This window comes from Branchiostoma floridae, chromosome 10, assembly GCF_000003815.2.
Source record: "Branchiostoma floridae strain S238N-H82 chromosome 10, Bfl_VNyyK, whole genome shotgun sequence".
Lineage (NCBI taxonomy): Eukaryota > Metazoa > Chordata > Leptocardii > Amphioxiformes > Branchiostomatidae > Branchiostoma > Branchiostoma floridae.
Window position 1 is genome coordinate 15899235 of NC_049988.1, and position 20722 is coordinate 15919956.

Consider the following 20722-nt stretch of genomic DNA (forward strand, 5'->3'; position numbering starts at 1 on the left):
TCTTTTATCTCCAAAACTGAAAAGCGATGAGAAGTTGAAGTTATCTGACGTAACTTAGTTTTATCTTGTATCAGTTAAATTTATTTCTTTAACATGTCTTCTTGTGATCTGTACTTATCCCTGACTGGTAAAAATGTGCAATAAAGATCTTCATTCATTCATTATGTAGAGGTCTCGCTGTACATGTACATGCACATGTGCAACGTGAAAGTTTGTTGACAGACTTTATGACTAGGGGATGTTAAATGCAACACCATGGAGACGAACATGATGCTGCGATGGTGAAAGAGCGCCTGTGGCGACATTTTGCAAAACTGCAACTGGCATAGTGGCCCATCGACGTCATCCGTTCGATATTGTCACTGTAGAACAACTTAACTACAACATGTGACAGATAGCACGGGTACCACTGACTAATTAGGAAAGTTCCATTACCCTGATTCTAAAGACACCTTCTGGAAAACCATGTACCTTAATCATGTTACTCGTAGATGCGTTTCATATAATATTAGTTTATGTAATTTGACAGGCCAACCCTAAAATGGTATTTCACTGCACTTGGGGCACCGGTGCGGCAATGTGGGGTTCGTTCACTGTGGCACTGTTGTGTTATTTTGACCGATATCTTGTATTAAATTGAAATATTGCGTAATAATATTTAAGAATTAGAAGACAACGAAATACACAAAACGTAAGAAATTTCTTTCTTTATCTCTGGAACTTCGTTGAGTATCTTTCGAACTCCGCAGTGCCGCACTGGTGGCGCAAGTGCAGTGGGATACCACCTTTTAGTCTTTCGAATCCATGATAGGCTTGTGGATATTTGGCTGTAAGCTTTGAATATGCTTACGTATTCCGTTTTTCTACTTCTAGTGTCCTCGCCAAATTAGAAATGGCCAGTGCTGAGCTGACCTTGGGTCATCGTAATTCCTTCAGAGGAAGTGGCCAAAATGAAGTTAGACGCCAACGCTATGATCACTAATGCTCGTCGGAAATTGCATTATCTCGGCCAAGAATAAGATTGAATCGAGCTTCTTTCAGCGCCCTTGTAGTCTCTGTAGGTAGCAGACTCATCAGTGGACGTTTTGATGAATGAAGATCTCAGTATATGATTTGTCCCATCGGGCTAAGTTCATACATGTGGGTTATGTTGACAAATTTTAAACAACAAGGAGAATAGTTTTAATACACGCATATTAAAGGTGCCATGACTACAACAAGCTCGTCGGAAATTGCATTAACTTGGCCAAGAATAAGATTGAACCTAACGTTACTCAGCGCCTTTGCAGTCTCTGTAGCAGACGCCTTGGTGGGCGTTTAAGCGAAGTGAAGGTCATAATTGTACACAAATGTCTTTGTCCCATCGGGCAAGTACAGTTAACAATGCACTGTGTATGCAAGCTATATATATAGCTAATGCACGTATTGCATGTAAACATAGTTTGAGAATTCAGCATCCTCTCGCTTCTTTGTACAAATCGTATTATCTTGGCCAAGAATAAGATTGAATCGAGTTTCTTTCAGCGCCCTTGTAGTCTTCGACTTCGTAGCAGACTCATCAGTGAGTGGGCGTTTTGATGAATGAAGACCTTTATTGTACACAATTGTCCCAGTGGGCTACGTTCATAAACAGTCATGTGGGTTACATATTCAAAAACACAAAAGAGAATACTTTCATACAAACAGACATATCAAAGGTACAGTGACTACAACCATCTATAATGTGAATCCATCTACCTTTTCTAGCTTGTTTGCAACATTAGCGATAAAATTGTCGGAGCAGAGGATTTTCATTCAGTCTGTCAGCTATCAATACATGTTAACCGTCAGAATACGGTAGTTATATTCAAAAGTATAATCAAACACATTAGGGGCATCTTCGCTGGGTAGATTTAAAGAGCATTTGCAGATAAATAGTTAGGCGTGACATATCGTTCAATGTAATATAACCTTAGTTTGTTCACCGAAGGGCGGTTATACCGGCTATACAGATACAGATACAGAATCTAAAAAAAAACTTCTTGTAATATAAAGGCTGGTTTTTAACGCTCGCTTAAGAGACTGCTAAGAAGGCTAGTACTTCACTGTGCCTTGCAGTTGATGCAGTATTCTTCAACCCCGGAAGTCTGACAATGGCTGTAACATTGAATCACAGGGATGAGGTCAGGGGTCAACCCGTCTCTCGTTTCTTTTTTTTCTCTTTTCTGTATCAACTTCAACAAGAGCTTCCGCAGTGCGTCATAGGCAGGACATGTTGTCCTTAAAATCTTACCGCTATATCCACAAAAGAGACAATTTGGGGTTCGTAAAATGGTTGGAACTTTGCTGGGCGCCTTAAAGTGTAGCCAGGTGTTCCACAACCAGGTGTGTCGGAACGTCCCGTACCTGTGCGACGCGACCCTTCCCGGTTTTACCTGTATTTCCACCTGCATGCACTCAGGTACCCCCAGGCGGTATTGCACTGTTTGGGTCTAAAGAGAGCGTGCATGGAGGTTTCCGATACCCTTTAATGGTCATTTCAATCAATCTTACTGCATATAAAGAAACTCATATCCCCTAATATGTTTCTTTTGCACCATCCGTAATAATGTTCTATCAGTTAAATGCGTCGAAGGCTAGCAGATGTTTAATTCAAGCAGTATATTTTCAAATATATGTCTTACGCAAACCATCTATGGACCCTCCAACGACCCTACCTTGTTTCCCGTCAGACGTTCCACCGGATATATCCGATCATTTTCCAAACTCGATGCGAAGCCGGACATTAGCAAATTAGCCCTGTTTTACACCAACGGCAGCTATGGAGCGTCTTTTCAGAATATTTTCGGGGTTCAGACATTCTTTGAGACATCGCGACGTTTTGTGTGTAAGTGTTCTGTTGTGTCTACAAGGTGTGTTATGTTTCAACGTGGACACTGGTGACTCTACCTCTCGGATTCTCACGTCGGACTCTGGCAGTCTGTTCGGATTTTCCCTGGACTTTCACACGGACGGGGGGAACATATGGTACGTACGGCGATTTATACGACAAACAGGTGTTATATACTGCCCGTATACATATATAATGTACATACATTCCATAGGCCCCGTATAACATGTTGAAGACAGGCTTGTCACAGCTGGCTAACAAATAAGTGATAGCAATACATGTAGTCTCAATAATTGTGTCCGGTTTTCGTTTTAAGATGGCGATTTGTTTCCGATAACTTCCTAATTCCTGATAACGATACGATTCATTAAAAATGCAGCACTCAGAAACACACACATTAATTAGCAAAGAAACGAAAACAAGGCTTACGCAATGAATGTCCTACATTCCAACAGCACATTAAAGTAATCCCTCCTTATCGATCGCTTATATCCACATGGCGCCTTTACAATGTACATGTCGAGTATGTGTTATTATCACTCGTATAGTTCGGTACCGAAACAAGTTAGTTGATACCTTTATACTAATATTTAGATATCAAAATTACCATGCTGAACACCACTGCACGGCGCAAAACACATTATGAATCTCTGTATTGTGTGTGTGTGTGTGTATACCAAGCACAGAGGGCAACAGGCTTATAATAGAAAAAGAAGGCGTGTCAAAATGACTGGAAAATGATTCTGGCAAGAGCAGACGTAATTCATTAGTGAGCGCACGTCGCCAAAATAAGTGATAGCTTCATCACATCCTGATTACAGTATTCTGAAAACGTCCGTTCCGAGAAGGAACTGTTGAACTGCAGATCGTCAGCTTGTCTTCCTGTTTATACTTTAAACCCACACATACCACGAAATGTAACTCTTTTGTTCCATCAGCTCATTTCTAAAAACACGAGCGGAGATGAGAATAAAAACACAGGAAAAACGTACGTCTGTGTTCACAGCAAGAACGACTTCTAGATGTCCTCATCGGCCACGCATTTTAATAAGTCCTTTGACTTGGAAATGTTATCTTATTGGGACTCTTTTGTTCTATCAGTTCATTTCTAAAAACACGAGCGGAGATGAGAATAAAAACACAGGAAAAACGTCTGTGTTCATAGCAAGAACGTGTCCTCATCTGCCACGAATTTTAATAAGTCCTTTGACTCGGAAATGCTATCTTATTGATGCGTTATCATGTCATACTAGGGTGACCCCAGCCCGGTATCTTGTTCAAAGGACACCCAATGCATGCATATTAATAATAGATAAGCCATGTATAATTAACGAAGGGAATCGGTGGCAGAGAGAGAAATGCTTACCGATCGCAGTGATACTATGTGGCGTTTCGAGCACTTAAATGCTGGGCAGGCACTTAGGGTAATGTTTCCAATGGTGTAATTATGTAAAACACTCGTGCAACAAGTGGCAGCCAGTCTAGTTCTACCTGCTCTCTTTGTATCGATGTTTGTAAAGAGATATAACAAAATCGTTTCTATCTATAAAATACAATATATTACGCACATACAATGTATATTTGAATACCTAGTAGTAGCAAAAAAGGAGTGGTAAAAGGCAGACGTATTAAAAGTCCGTAATATAGCAATTTACTTGTGTATCCTTCTAGTATCAAATATGTATCGATTTCCAGAATGATCGCTTTCCTATGTAGAATTGCCTACTTCGAATTGCAAAGAAGATATGTAAAATTACCCTCGTAAGAAACTGTAAGTTCCAACAACCAAGTAGCCAACCATTCCAACATCAGACAGAACGGAAATACAGACTTCTTGTAGCCTGTCTAGTGTTCCGCGGGCCCACAACAAACAATAGTACAGGTGCCTACATGTGTTAACATGGTGCGGACACATTGGTAACACACACGCAGACAAAAGATAGCGTGACATGTTAGAAACACGTGGTCTGGGGTCAGGATCTCTTTCAGTATAACTGTCGGTAGATGATCCTTAGTTAAGCGATCGACCTCAGACTGAGGACGAAGCATGGAACGTTTTGTTATACTCTGAAAAGCAGACTTTTTGCCAGGGCCAGGGAGAATTTGTTCGGCAACTAAGGCAGGTTTTCCCGAACAGAATTCTAGGACGCGGGTTCGAATCTGATAGAGTGGTCGTAGCTAGCAAGAAGCTCAAGTTTGATTCAAACTAAAATGCCTAGATATTGGTATTTCTAATTGCTTGCTTATGTCGAGTCCACCCGGTCTCGAGTTGGCAGCCCATGTGTCCCTGTTGCTCAAGGCTCGGAGTTAACCTCAAGACCAGTGTCTTTCAGCTCGCGATTCTTGTTAATACAAAATGTACTTTAACTTGAACTTTGTGAAAATGTACCTTTGTAGCAATTGTGACTGTATTTTGGTCCTAGTCTTTCCTTCAAATCTTCAACCCAGGTTATTATCTGGCGCACCGCGGGCCAACACGAGCCAGCCGGGGGTGGTGCGGGGAGGCGCCGTGCTGCGCTGCGAGGTGGACCCGGCACAGCCTGACTCCTGCACCCAGATCAACTTCGACTCTACAGGTAAAGTAACAACAAAACTAGCAATTAATGGGCTTCTTTTATGGCTAAATAATTGGAAAATCGTGCCAACACGAGCCAGCCGGGGGTGGTGCGGGGAGGCGCCGTGCTGCGCTGTGAGGTGGACCCGACAGGCCTGACTCCTGTACCGTGATCAACTTCGACTCTACAGGTAAAAAAAGGCATTTTCCAGGCTGACCTTTGAGCTATATTATCAGAAAATGGCAATATTTTAACAACAAAACTAGCATTCAACAGACTTCTTTTAGGGCTAGATATTTTGAACGAAAATGGAGCTATTGTACCTACTTGTAGAGAAAAGCACTGATGCTTTACACAATGTGAAGTGTACCCGGTACAGCCTGTCCCTCCTACCTAGATTATATTCAATCGAAACAGATAACAAAACATCAGACAAAACCACTAGAATGCTAAAATCTATCCACAGTATCTATGCTGTGTAGTCTTACCAAGTGTTCACTTCTAGGAATGTTGCATGGATTAGTTTTTACTGTGCAAAAATATGTTTTAAGTAGTAAATTCATGCTGTCCCCGTCCTTGGTGCTGAACGGGTTGGCCAATGAAACTGAGAGCGGGAAATCTGAGCAGTAACAAAGTAGCATCTGTGTTTGCCCTAGTTCCAACCTAGATTTTTCAATCACTTTTACTTCGACCTTTTTCATATCAGGGGTGAAATTGATTCAATACTCTGAGAAACAGGATAGAAAGACCACTTTGTCTTCGGGACATACGCTTGAATATACTTCACAGAACCTATTTTCATTATTGTAACGTAACATATACGTGGTATTCTAAAACTGACAGAATAGCTTCTATTAGCTGTGACGGCTTTTGGTCCTTGTATGTTGTCTAATGTATTAGTGCACAAGAAGTCACCCGTCATGACAGTCGCCACGGTTAATTATCATGTCTCTTTTCACAGGCTCAGAGACGGTTGACGGCTTCCAGGACCAAAAGTCGGACCAGTGGTTCGGCTTTTCCGTCAAGAGCGCATCTCCTGCAAAAGACGCGGTCGCTGTAAGGGCGTTTTAATGTATCTGTAGTGATCGGCTAGTGGCAGAAATTCTACTTCTGGATAGCTAGCTTTCAAAATCAATTTTGGGAGTTCGAATCCCGACTTCGTTATCATTCGGTGTTCTGAGACCCCAAATATATTAACATGTTACCGGTATTGAGAGTTGTCTTTGGAATGTAATGTTATCAACTTGCAATTGACCTAACCCTGGTCATAGTCAAGGAAACTAACTTCCGTAGTTAACTTAAGTTAAACTATGTCTGCACCCCCTTTCATAAGAAAAGCCTCACTTAGGCGTCCTGTGCTCAACGCCAGACGAACTAATTTCTGCTTACCCTGGCATGTACACCTCTGTAAATGACTTGTACTCCAACATTCCGAAGACATGTCATTCATTGTATGACGAACTAACTTCCTTGAGCGTACATAACCGGGGTTTTGCCTGCTCCCTTCCCAGGCCTGTGCACCGCTGTACGTGTTCTACGCTCAACGTGACGACACACGTGACCCTGTTGGCAACTGTTTCCTAGCAACCAACGGGATGACAGCCTTCGACAGCTACTCCCCCTGCCGAGGTTGGTATCACCCAAGTACTTCGGACCGATCAAAATATCTCGTAACGTGGTGTATTTCAATTGATATCTGGTTGTGATTGCATTGCCAGTATTACAAATTGCACATAACGGGGGAAAACAACACTAAAGAACGATATAACATATAAAGAAAGCAGAGTAGAGATGAAGCATGCTGCTTTTTAAGTACATGTACCTAGATTGAGCTGAGGCCCACGGAAATTTATTCAGATGGCCAAGCAACGGAGTTGTGGTAACACTTGCGCCACAGGGAAAAGGAAAACTTTGAACTAACTCTGAATACTAACTGGATTGGTTTGACTTCTTCTCTTAGAACAGTCGAAGACACAAATTTGCACTTTTTCTGTAATGTTTGGGCTCTTTGGCGTCAGATTCTCCATTCCCCAACATGTCAACAGAATTGTTCTATGAAGCATAGCGCGACGTGAATTGGGTCATCAGGTCACAAAACAATCTCACCTTTGACCTTGTTTTGATCAGCCCTGGACGCTCGTGCATTAAATGACAGGACTCAACACGGACAGTGTGAGAGCGGCTTCAGTCTGGACTTCAGCAAGGTAACGTTAGAGATTTCTAAAATCATACCTTAGATGTTTGAAAGACTTTCTCCTGTTAGGTATCAGCTATGTACTTATAGTTACAACAAACGAGCAACAACAAGTATCAGTCTATCCAGTACTATAGTTATATTTATGTGCTGCTCTAGCATCATTTTTCTATCCATTGAATGATTGATCCAATCCATTACAAAGATTATCCATTTATCCACTATCCATCCATCCTTCCTTCCGTCGTTCCACCCATCCATCAATCCATCTAAATAACCTCATTGGCACAATGTGGGGACATTATCATTCTGTTTCCACCTGTAGATTTCCTTAGTCTCTACCAGACTCCGGATCGCTGGAAAATCGTAGAAATTGAACAAATAGAGAGGAATATAACCGGCCAGGGAACAGCTCGCGATCCTAGGATCCGCGGTCGCGTTACTGTTGCCTAGCCGGCTATATTCCTCTGGCCGGCATACTCCTCTATTTGTACCATTTCTACGATTTTTTCCAGCGACTCGGAGTCTGGTAGAGACTAAGATTTCCTTGAAATTATTTTCTGTTGTGTGCAGGACTCAGAGGAAGTGTTGGTGGGTGCAGTGGGGGATCAGTACTGGGCAGGTAAGTGATTTTTTTGGCAACACCCTAGGAGTGGAGCCAGTAGTACCGTAACTTATACAAGTGGTAGATTTCTTCGATTAGTTTTCCCTGGCTGGAGGCATGTAAATCAATGGTAACCAGTATCCAGGTAGGTATGAACAGATAAACCTTCACCCATTTGCCTAACCAAGTAACCTGCAACAAATTTTCAAAACAGCTAGGGACATAATGTAAAAAATAAAGTCACTGTTTTTGGCCATTTTTCTACATTATGAGTTGAGTCTATCTTATTACACTGCAAAGCAATATTTACAAGGTCTTACAACGTATGGATACGACTTTGTTGAGCCGTGAGGATGTCTTGAAATATGCGCACTTCCCTCCGCCGCTTGAGTTGTCCGCCATTTTATCCAATTCTCCGACGAACCAAAGTGCGCTTTAGAACGCGTTCGGTGGTTCGCTCGAATCGTTACTGAAGTTTGTTGCGACCGCAACGGTCGATTCGGAAATCTACTTCCGGTAGGCTACCCGGAAGTAAGCGAATTTGGTCGTGGCTTACTTTGGCGTTGTTAATTAGAGCTAAAAATGTGATAAAATGACGCAGATAAGTTGGAAATAAGTTACAAATGTCAATCTGACTGGAGATTTTCAAGTTCAGAACATTTGAAAATTTGGCGCCAAATTTCTACATTATGTCCCTTTAGCAGGCTGAAGAGTAAGTAATTCATTAATTGATTTGCTTTTTAAATGTTTAAAAAGTAGTACCGTAACTTATACAATGACTGTCAAAAACAAGTGATTTGATTTTTTGAAAAGGACTGTATTCAGATCGTGACAGAGGATGTTGTAAAAAGAGTGCTGACTGCTTGCCAATGACAATGATTTTACTAAATGGTTTGATTTCCACAACACAGGCACGTTGTACACCCTGGACCTGGACAATACGAACGACCCCTACAATAACGATATGTACTCAGCACTCCCATCTGTCAATGAAGATGACTTCCACCTCGGTAAGTGGCTCTGTTTCACTTGATGCAATCAAAATTTTAAGTGTAGCTTCCCTAAATCAGATGCTGTTCTCTTTGTGCCACATAAGTCACATCTTTTAATGCTCTTTAGTATAAGGATAAAACTAACTAATAAATACTGATTATTTCATTTGTCCCCTCTGCAGCCTACTCAGTAGCATCAGGTGAATTCACAGGAGATGGAACCCCAGGTGAGAAATATGAACTTCTGAAAGTCTAAATTGGTTTCATAATGTAGTATGAGTACAGTGATGGGGAGAGGGAGAGAGAAAGATAGAAGGGGCTCCAGAGTGAGGGATATACAGAGAGACATGGAAGAGAGGGAAGACAGAGAAAGGGAGAGACAAAAGGGAGAGGGAGAGATGCGTGTGTGTGAGAGAGAGAAAGCCGATAGAGAGAGGTAAAGGGAGAGAGAAAGAGTGAGGAGAGACGGAAGGGAAAGATACATGGAGGCAGAGGGAAAGGAGAGAAAGGGAGAATGATCTGTTTGAGAGGGAGGAGGATGAGAGAGAGAGATAGAGAGAGAGAGGGGGAGAGAAAGAGAGAGAGAGAGTTGGAAACTGTAACAATCCATGTTCATTTTCTGTTTTGTTTCACCCAGACTATGTGGTGGGTGTCCCAAGAGCTGGTGGAGATCCAACATCAGAAAACCCCAACTTTGTTGCAGGGCAGGTAGAAATGGATCATTGTTTTCAAACATTTTTTAAACTGGCACTCAAAAGTCGGTTCTCTTGCTCTGTATGCATGTATATTGTAAAATTTCACATCATTTCTGTTCTAACTGTCATGGACATAGGTAGCTTAAGCTACCAGTGTTATACTACATTCAATGTCATGTTGGAGATTGACATTACGAAAATGTGAAATGTGTTTTTTTCACAGTTGCGAATCTTGTCCAAGGGACCAGGAAGGCGACTAGAAACACTTTCGACAGACCCAGCCGCTCTGGAAAGCAACCAGGTGGGGTGTTGTTTCACTAAATTTCCTCACTTATTGATTAGAGTTGGAGTCTGAGTCTACAGTTTATGTCAATCCTTTCACAAAGTGGTAAGCCACAATGAATGAGTACAGGAGTATCTTGAAATCTGTAGTTTCTTATGATTGTATTTACATGTGGATGTGCATTTTCTTTTTCAGTTTGGTTCAAACTTTGGATACTCTGTGATTGTACAAGATGTAAATAATGATGGGTAAGTACTGGCTTCCTTGCAGCTTAAGATGATGTTTTATTGCAGTCTGGAACTTCAAAGTAAGAAAGATTATTTTCACAGTGCTTTTTAACAAAGAAGAGTAAGGGAATTGTCATCATAAACAAGGCTATAAAGTCATAATCCAAGTACCTGATAGATATGTGAATGTTACTTACTTTTTCCTCACAACAATATTCCTGCTATGTATTGACTCATTGTTTCCTGTGCACCAGTCTTGATGACATCATCACAGGGGCACCCATGTACAGTAGCGAGGGGTTCCAACATGTCGACCTGGGCGCAGTTTACGTCTACCTGCTGACGCAAGCAGCTCAGACGGTAAGGGCTTTAACACTATCATTGTGTGGTGTCCTATGTGACAGAGACTGTCATTCTCATATAAGACTGTTTAGCCACAGTCAAAGCTGTGTGTGTGTGTGTGTGTTTGTTTCAAAGCAGTGTATATAGGGATATCAATTGGACATATGGTGATTTCAAATTTCAATATTTTCAAAATGTTTCAGTCTAACAATAACACCACTATCTGTTGACTTGATATCCCTTAATACTCTGCTTATAAACACAATGGACATAAAGCTGGTGTGTTACGCCAAAGGGTGGTTATGCCAGCTACATAGATACAGATACAGATAGGTTACCCCCGGATAAAAGTGAACTCAGCATGTATAAGGTTTTTTGCTTCTGATCACTTAAACGTTTAAGCAAACCATATACACGAGGCACTTTGTGGTTAATTGTACAATAAAACATTGATTTTAATGATACCTATTCTGTTTTGTAAACATCAGGGATAAACAAGTCCACTAGCCCTATTGTCCAGGGCAAGTGAAAGTGCTGTTCGGGCAAGTACATGTCCTACCCCACTTGTCCGATCGGGCAAGTAAGATTTTTCCATTGATTTTAGTGCAATTTTGATATACTTGTTACTTTTTACAGTCATGACATCAAGCAATTGTCTACAGAGAATTCCATTGCTGGAAGTGAAAATGTATATACTAGTAACAGTGATATTTGAATATTGGGCAAGTGAAAAATTGGTTCGGGCAAGTACATCTTTTATGTGCTTGCCCGATAGGACAAGTGGATTTTAGAAAACTTGTTCAACCCTGAACATACAAACTTTTGTTCCTGCAGCCAACTTTCAGTGCACCTACTGTACTTATGGGGAAGTCTGCTAAGGGGCGCTTCGGAACAGCCCTCGCTGCTTTAGGGGATATCAACCAAGATGGATTCAATGGTAACAGGAACTTTCAAATATGTCTTTCTCTTGGGGACAAAGTATTATGTATTGAGATGTGCCTGTTGAAAAATGTTGGTACATATATATATGCAAGTCAAATTTATCATAAATTTTCTGTTTAATTGTTAGGACTATGGAATGGCATCACTAACAAACATCTGAAGTAAAATGTGTCTATCATTTATCACTGACAACTGAAATAAACCTAACAAAACCTAAAAGGGGCCACAATCTTTCATGAAACTTTATAAAACTGGTATTTTTCGTATTTTGAACACCTTGATATCTGACGTATGCATACCTCTGGGATTACTGATGCTGCACTAACATATACTACAATGTATCTTGAAATTTACTGTATTTTTTAAGTGTTGATCTTAGAGTACCTTAGCTTGAGTACAATCCTCCGTAGTGACCTCTGGCTCAGTACTTTCGCTTGCTAACCACGGATTAGCAAGCAAAAGTACTGAGCCAGCGGTCACTGCAGAGGATGGTACTCAGGCAAACACGCAAGTTCAGACTCCATGGTTAGCTAGCAAAATGATTGAGCCAGCAGTCACTATGGAGGATGGTACTCAGGCTAAGATTACCTGGTATTATGTTCCTTTATCACTTTTGAACCTTTGTGTCCACAGACATTGCAATAGGAGCGCCATACGAGGGACTGGAGGCTGGCAGTAACTGGGGATCTGTGTACATCTACCATGGTTCAGCCAATGGCATCAGGGCAGAGAAACCTGCACAGGTTAGGGGATAGAGGGAAGGAAAGAGTAATAAGAGAAAGAAAAATAAAGCAATGACCTAGTAGAAGGAAAGCAAATTCAATGGGGAGCTGTGTACATCTACCATGGGTCAGCCAATGGTATCAGGGCAGAGAAACCTGCACAGGTTAGGGGGATAGAGGGAAGGAAAGAGCAATGAGATAAAAAAGAAGAATATAGCGATGAACTAGTGGAAGGAAATGAATTTGATGGAAACAAAAGAATGAAAAAGAGAAAATCAAATTGAACAGAAATGTTCATAAAGCAAGAAGAAGGAAGGCAGAAATAAAGAGAAAGAAGAAGGATAGACAGAAAAAATTAAAGCAAGGAAGGATGGAAGGAATACAGAGAAACCTGCAAAGGTCAGAAGGATAGAGGGAAGGGAAGAGCTATGAGAGAAAGAAGAATTAAGTAATGAATGAGTGGAAGGAAAGCAAATTCAATGGGGAGTTGTGTACATCTATCATGGATCAGCCAACGGCATCAGGGCAGAGAAACCTGCACACGTTAGGGAGATAGAAAACAAGTGCTTTTGAAAAAAGCTGTGCCTTGGCATGCAGTAAGGATAGTTTTCTTGTCTGCTAAATATGTATTATGGTAGCCAAAGTGTTGTAATCATGTTGCAAATATATGTAGGTGTCTTAAAATCTGACTTGCACAGGTTAGGAGGAATAGAGGGAAGGAAAGAGCTAAGAGAGAAAGAAGAATAAAGTAATGAACTAGTGGAAGGAAAGCAAATTCAATGGGGAGCTGTGTACATCTACCATGGGTCAGCCAATGGTATCAGGGCAGAGAAACCTGCACAGGTTAGGATAGAGGGAAGGGAAGAGTAATGAGATAAAGAAGAATAAAGCAGGGAAGAAGTGGAAGGAAAGCAAATTCAATGGAAATGAATGGAAAAGAGAAAATTGAATGGAACAGAAATGTACATAAAGGCTTAAAGAGGAAAGGCAGAAAAAAGTTAGATTCAGAAAAGAATGAAAGCAAGAAAAGAAGGAAGGAAGGAATACAGAGGAATAAGAAGAACTATTATCATTGTAATTATGGAGGAAACTTGAATGGATAGGAAAGTTAAGAATTGTTGCACAACCAGAGATGGCTTTTCAGCACCATGGAAAGTGAAGACTACAGGAAGTGTAAAGGAAGGATAAATTGGGGCTGTCTCCAGCTTTGATTCTTTTCTGGCCCACTCATTGTTTAGAAGCCCATGTTGTTAATTTCCTTTGTTAAAGCTGTCATTCTAAGCTTACAAAAATACAGTTTTATGACATGAAGCTCAAATTTCGGAACGGATGGTGGGAATTATTTCTCTTTCCAAACAAGCTTAAGCAAATTCACAGAACAGAGGGATGGGTCCTGGAGACAGGCCTGGGATAAATGATGTCACCTCTTGTACAAGAGAGATTACAGTTTCTTATTATTCTATTCTTGCTTGACTAAGAACAGTAGTGAGAGAAAATGTATGGACATCACTAAAAAAATTGGGCCCCCCAAAAAAACTCTTGTCTTTTCCTGGCAGGTCCTGAGGGCCTCAGATTTCTCAACTGACTTGAAGGCCTTTGGGTTCTCCCTGGCTGGAGGAATGGACATCGATGGTAACCAGTATCCAGGTAGGTGTAAAGGGATGTATCCTCTCAAAGATACCTAATCAAATAACCTGTAGCAAACTTGGTACCTAAGTGCTACCTTAGCAGGCTGAAAAGCATTTTATTAATTGATTGGCTTTTTAAAATGTTTTGTTCTATTACAGTAGTTGTATTTGTGTCTACGCACTACCAAGAACAACAACAATTAATGTTACATTTTTTTGTTTGTTTCAGACATGGCGGTTGGTTCATATTTGACAGACAGAGCTGTTGTTCTAAGGTGAGTGTTTGATATGTAGATAGTTTCCAATTGACATATAAGTCACTCCACGTAAGCTTTCTTGCCTCTTTCCTTCTGTCAATTCCAATTGAGCTGTGGCAGTCATTTTAGATATACAAAAAGTGGAAAAGATTTAGAGACTATGAAGGGAGATCTGAGGTACGGTTATACGGTAAATCTTGAATTATGTGATTTCAGAGTTATCATATTGAGATATTCTTCTTCTTTCCTCCATTGTTTCCCTACTACATGTATTATTGTTTCAACTACAAACACAAAGATGCAGCAAACTCTTGATTTTCACAGTGCTGTGGAATTTATGTGGCACAAAATGAGTGTTATTTTTTCTAACATTTTCCTCAGGTCTCGACCAATCGTGAACATGGCTCCCAGCCGCCAGGTCCTGACAGTGGAGCCAGAACTGATCAACTTGGAGAGTAAGGCCTGCGCTAAGGACGGTGTCAACGTGACATGGTACGGAAAGTTACTGGAGCCATGAGATGGCATTTCAGCACCATGGAAAGTGAAGACGACAGAGAGTGTAATGGAACGATAAATCCCATAGAAGCCCATGTTGTTAATTTCCTTTCTTACATCTATCATTCTAAGCTTACAAAATACAGTTTTATGATGTGAAGTTCAAACTTTTGGAATGAACAGTGGGAATTTTTTTCTGTCACAACGAGCAAAATTTGTACATAACACTAGTTCACCTTTATGTGTGGGGTAGCCTATATCTGTTGTTTTCAAAAGTGGTATTCTGGGACTATAGCTTCGTAGACAGGTCACAATGCGACTTACAGGTCCACGAAAGTATTAAAAATTGTCAACAACTACGGACTGAACTCCAGAATGGCGGAGTGATTATTTACCGCTGAGAGGACCGAGGTTCACGGAGCAAAATGGCTGGCTAGAAGTTTTGGATCTGTGACGTCAGACTCTCAGAACGCGGCCATTACGTCATCGGCCAGCGCGGCGGGGAAAGGAGGAGAGCGCGAAGTTCAAACGTGTCTACAGGGTCATATTAGGCGGATCAATGTAAAAATTGACGTACATCAACTTTTTAATGAGTAAACTACTGGAAAATAATGAATTGAAAATTTTCTGATGCTGTCCTTTAATGACAGTTGTTTCAAATTGCAATATTTTGAAAATATGCATTGTGTATTGCAATTTGAAACCGACTTCATATCCCTGAATACCCAGTTTTTAAAACAACGAATATTGGTTACCCCACAGATAAAGGTCAGGTAGCGTTAATTTACTGTTTTGGAATGCACTACAAAGGACCATGTATTGAAGAGTGTTGAGAATGGAATGCTCCTTAAAATCAGAGTGTCTTTGTTATTTTTCCAGTTTTGACGTGTCTGTGTGTTTCACCTATGATGGTGTCAACGTGCCAAACCAAATAAGTAAGTTATTAACATCAACTTTCCTTATCTTAAAAAGAGTTTTAAGTCAATTGTACAAATGTATTATGGTGGTTCACTAGTTAGCTATGCACTATCATGACTTTTGTTGTTGTTTCCCAGATGTGGATGTAGAGATCGCCCTGGACGTGCAGCAGAACGTGAAACGTGCCATGTTCCAGAGCAGCAACAGTCCCGTGGAACGTTTCGTCGGGTACATGGTCAACAAAGGGTCGTCCTGCTCTCTCATACAGGAGAAAGCACTCATACAGGTAGGGTTGCTGTAGTGTGTAGTCTCTATAATTGAAAAAAAAGTGTTTAAAAAACAGCAAAAACAGGGCTGTTTGATCTGGAGACTGAACTTGCCTGGAGACTTAACAATTCATTTGATGGTTGAAAATGGTAACCATATTGCTGGCTTACTCCTGGCAAATCACTATTTTTCCAACAATGTAGGGAGTCTGATACTTTTTTTCAGAGTAGAGTGCAAGCACTGCAAAGTTTAGTAGAAAGGGATCCTATCCGAGGAACAGAAGTTCTCTCTCTCTGATGTTTAGATCTCTCTAATGCTGTTCAGATGACTTACGTCTATTTACACATGACTGACTAAATTATACTCCAAGCCGGTAGGGGTCAATTGGCCACTTGCAGTGAGACAATTGCATAATACTGGCTGGAATAACATCTACATTTGTAGTTTCATAATTCTAATTGTTTGTGTTAAACAGAACGACATTCAGGACAAGCTGAACCCCATAGTTGTGAGAGTGAAGTACGGCCTGACTGCACCTACAGGTGTGCAGGTGGGGCAGCTCACACCTGTTCTCAACGACAACAAACCCACCTTGGAAACACAACAGGTACGTCCAATATGACTAATATTATTGCCTTTGCCAAGAAGTTTATGTTTTGGGTGTGCGTGTGTCTGTCTGTGTTTGTGTGTGTCTGCTAACTTAAGAATCCTTGCTCGTTGTTTTTTATATGCCACTTCATTTTTTATTGAAAATAAAAGGTGACACTTGGGATTTCAATCAACCCCAAAATGCACTCCAAATGACATAATTTCTTTCATTCTTTTGATTTTAATTCTTAGACAATGTGATGTAAGTACTTTCAGATCACAATATCGAAATATTAGTGTGGATTTTTAATTCTCCCATCAGGTCAGCATCCTGAAGGATTGTGGTCCCGATGACAAGTGTGTCCCAGACTTGAAGATCACGTCAGCATCAGCGTAAGTTCTTTCTAGCAAAAAAGCAATTTGTTGTTGAACTGTGATAACTGTCACTCAAAATGTCTAGAAGTCATCCAAGGCTCTTTTTTCTCCTTTATTCTTAAAACAAATAGCACATTTGTCAAATATTAAGGAACTAAGACTAGTAATTTTACAATCTACAACTATTGCACAGCAAATGTACTTGTGTCTCCTATCACATGGGTAAAGGTACATTTGTCCAGCACAAGGAAGTTGCAACTAGTATTTCTACAATCTACGAGTGATAAAATGTAATCCAATGTTCATACCTCTTCCCCAGCACCCCGGAGGTTGGAGTGTATGTTGGAGACCTGAACACAGAGCTGGTGCTGACTGCGGTTGTGGAGAATGTGGGTGAAGGTGCATACGTGTCAACGCTGTCGCTGTCACCACCGGCTGGCGTGGACTACATCGGCGGGGACATCACGCTGTCGGTAAGGCCACAACAACTCAGTTGTTTCTTATCCATGATGTTATAAAAATGTGGTGTGGGACTGTATGAACAGTTTTTTCAGAAGCTCAAGGATATGGTTATTGTCAGTGATATTCATCCTCCCATCATGTTTCCTGTGTTATGATTTTGATGTTGTTGTTGCTCTTGTTTGACATCTCTTAAATCACTTGACAAGGTCTCTAGGTGCTGTGAGTTGCTCTTGGTTCATGCTCGGGTTCATGTAAATGGTCTCTCTGTTTTTGTAGAATTCATCTGAGACGTCTCCTCTCATTTCAGTGAGAGTGATGATATCTGTGTCCCTATTTCTTCTGGTGTGCAGTTCATGATGAGAGCTCACCGTAAAACTGCAAACATCAAACAATTTCACGATTTCACAATTGAAAGAACTAATCTAAATGCCTTACAAATCAGTTCCACACTTTTTTATCCCAGAGAGGGACTACAAACTGTGACCTTCTGGTGGTGGTCGACGACAGCAAGGTCGTGCAGTGTCCTCTGGGAAACCCATTCCAAGGTCGTGCGACAGCCATGCTGCGTTTCTCCACCCTGTCGCTCGTTGGTGCTGACAACAGTCTCTCCTTCCTATTCTATGCCAACAGGTACGTTTAATATCAAAGTGATTCTACCAAGGACATTAAATAAGAATCTCCTTGATTCTACCGCAAATTTAAGTCAATTAGGAAAGGGAGGGGCTGAGTTTATTTATGATGCAAAAGCACAGTAGCATCAGTATTATTATGAGACACTAACTTAAAGCAATCATAGAATTCCAATCCAAATGTTTGCAACATAAAAAATTTGTAAGTTTAAGGTTGCAAGACGAATACATAGCAAGTTTCTAGCTAGATTCTTCTTTGTATCACAGAGTACATGTACAGAAAATTGTTTGCACCTATTTTTTGAAACACAATATTTTTTTCAGCACCAATGAAGAAGCTGTTGGAACACTGGCAGACAACACCAAGGAACTGGCTGTACCAGTCAAGGTTAAGGCTGCAGTCTCACTACTGGGGTGAGTTTACAAATATTCAAAATATCTTCTGTTACTGAGATACTGGGATTGGAGTGAGACGTACCTGTGGCTCAACTGGTATCAGTCTCACAGATGAGCTCCTGGTTCCACTGAGTTGGTAACTGGATACCCTGGAAACCAGATTTTTAGCCAGGGACGTAGAGTGAGAACTGTCAAGTTAGACCAAGGAGATATGAAGATCCACGGATATAGAGCTAGCTTGCTTTGGGACTGTACTAGTGTGTAGCAGTACTGTTAGCCAAGGTCAGCGTCATTCAGTCGGTAGTATTGATAACTAGTCTAAGAGTAGAGCTAGAGTAGCCACAATCTATTGTTAGCAAGACCTGGACCATTTGTAACAACTGTATGGTACACCAGGGCTGCCTATGTGAGTTAGAAGCTAATTTTCTATCTTGTATCCCCAGAGCGTCCATCCCTGAGCAGGTCGTGTTCACACAGAGAGCAGACAGGCCCAACCCCATCACCAAGCAGGTGGATGTGGGGCCGGAGGTCACGCACAACTACGAGGTCAGCAATCAGCCTTTTCCTCAGTTTGCTTTCCTTTCTTCCTTTCTTTCTTTCCTCCAAATTTATTAGGAGTAGAAGTAGTAGTTAGTAGTATCCATTATTTGATTATACTGCTGCTGGGATCCCTGACACAGGGGTAGGCAGCAGTTTAAAATAGTCTTCACACCGTGCTTCCATGCAGCTCTGTCCAGTGGGTTCACCTCTGTTAGACCAACACAGGAGAGACATAAAAAATGTGCTGTAGAACTAGGGTGAACACACTAGACAGAGCCGCTTGAAAGCATGGTGTGAAGACTGTTCCCTTCTATTCCTTCCACACATCTTTTGATCTGAGTTATCAATAGAAAATCTGACAACAGTTAAACAGGTCAAAACCCTACATATTTTCAAGTAGGGATGACCAAGTTGAAAGCTTGAACTGTAGCAACTTGAAAAAAAGCATCAGATGTGTCATCTATGTTTAAATTTTAAAATGACTGCTTTACCTCAGTGTTACCTTAAATCTTCTTTACAGATTAGGAACAATGGTCCGAGCGATATCGGTAGTGCCAAGCTGACCATCATGTGGCCTTCGAGGCAGAAAGACTCAGACATCCTGGACAACGCCTACATCTTGTACCTTCTGGACGCAAGCGTGACCCAGGGTCAAGGGCAGTGTGTGGTCAAGGGGTCAGGGGTCAACCCAGGGGGACTGGTATGTACCGTTGACAACCTTTAAACCCTTTGACGGAATTTTGCAGCTAGGGATGGACAAAAATTTTGCCCATTCCATCATCCTCTGTGACGGACAAAAATCGTAAAACAAATGAAATGAGATCTCGAGAAATTCAGCACAGATGCAATTGAACCAAGCTGATTCTACTCTACATGCAAAATTTGCCCCTCAAAATGCAGGAAAAAGCATTTTTAGAGGGTCTTAAATTTCAGAATTTTCCAGGACTCCCCTAGGACCATCGCATCTGCCGCTTGACAGGATTTCTGTTCAAAATTCAGGGGACAGAAAAAAAATTCAGGCTAGCTAGAATACTGACCCAATATCGTCATACAATATCGTCACACAATATTCATAATCATTCCTGATACAGGAGGCCCCCTCCAGTTCTGAGACCACAACTTCAGCCTCCAGACGTCGCAGACAAGCAGAGGCAGGGGACAGCACAGATGATGGGAGCATTACAGATGCTGAGAAACAGACGGCACAAGCCACCACCTTGGTTAGTACTCGTGTTTACTAAGATGATGTTTTGACAATGACTTACTGTAACTCATCAAATTCGATCTACAAATCAAAGACAACTGAGCTTAAAAGTATATTGTAACTGATGAAAGAAAAGCAGTGCTGAGGGAAAAGTTGTCAGCAACAAAAAAATTGGTATCAAAAGTTAATTCATGAAATCTTCATAGCAGTTGTGGATTAAGCCTAAATGTTGGACATCCTACCATCTTAAGAAGACTTCACTTCACGAATAGATACTCCCTGATTATCTTAAAACAGCAGAAATTCTGTTTCCCTTCAAACCTGATTATAGAAGACCATTAGCTTTATGTGTACTTTTGAGGCATTTTGTTTCATTGAGGAAGAAATTGACTGTGGTTATGTAGACTGGTGTCAGTCAAGAGAGGAATGAACGAATGAAGACACCTTGGGATGATGATGATGATGTCATGAGAACGTACCAACCTGATGAAACCACTTAGCAGTCAGAACTTTCTGTTGCACTTTTGTTGATTCTTAC

The 20722-nt window shown here is 41.1% G+C and overlaps 2 protein-coding genes across 2 annotated transcripts in view; both read left to right on the forward strand.

Moving 5' to 3' along the window:
- The first annotated feature begins 2669 nt into the window (after positions 1 to 2669).
- LOC118424962 (integrin alpha-5-like) lies at positions 2670 to 19055 on the forward strand. Its single transcript, XM_035833771.1, has 25 exons — positions 2670 to 3006; positions 5318 to 5445; positions 6386 to 6480; positions 6936 to 7053; positions 7552 to 7628; positions 8192 to 8240; positions 9134 to 9232; positions 9397 to 9441; positions 9852 to 9922; positions 10133 to 10210; positions 10388 to 10440; positions 10674 to 10779; positions 11596 to 11698; positions 12337 to 12446; positions 13982 to 14072; positions 14283 to 14328; positions 14692 to 14802; positions 15685 to 15740; positions 15861 to 16009; positions 16466 to 16597; positions 16901 to 16971; positions 17273 to 17426; positions 17858 to 18045; positions 18369 to 18458; positions 18884 to 19055. The coding sequence occupies exons 1-25, from the start codon at positions 2801 to 2803 to the stop codon at positions 19053 to 19055; spliced, it is 2598 nt and encodes an 865-aa protein (XP_035689664.1). The 5' UTR covers positions 2670 to 2800.
- Positions 19056 to 19443: 388 nt separating this feature from the next.
- LOC118424686 (integrin alpha-8-like) overlaps positions 19444 to 20722 on the forward strand; it is a 3603-nt gene continuing 2324 nt past the window's right edge. The window contains exons 1-2 of the mRNA XM_035833367.1: positions 19444 to 19680; positions 20072 to 20200. Coding sequence (XP_035689260.1) covers positions 19459 to 19680; positions 20072 to 20200 — 351 coding nt within the window. The 5' untranslated portion in view covers positions 19444 to 19458. The remainder of the gene's footprint in view (positions 19681 to 20071; positions 20201 to 20722) is intronic.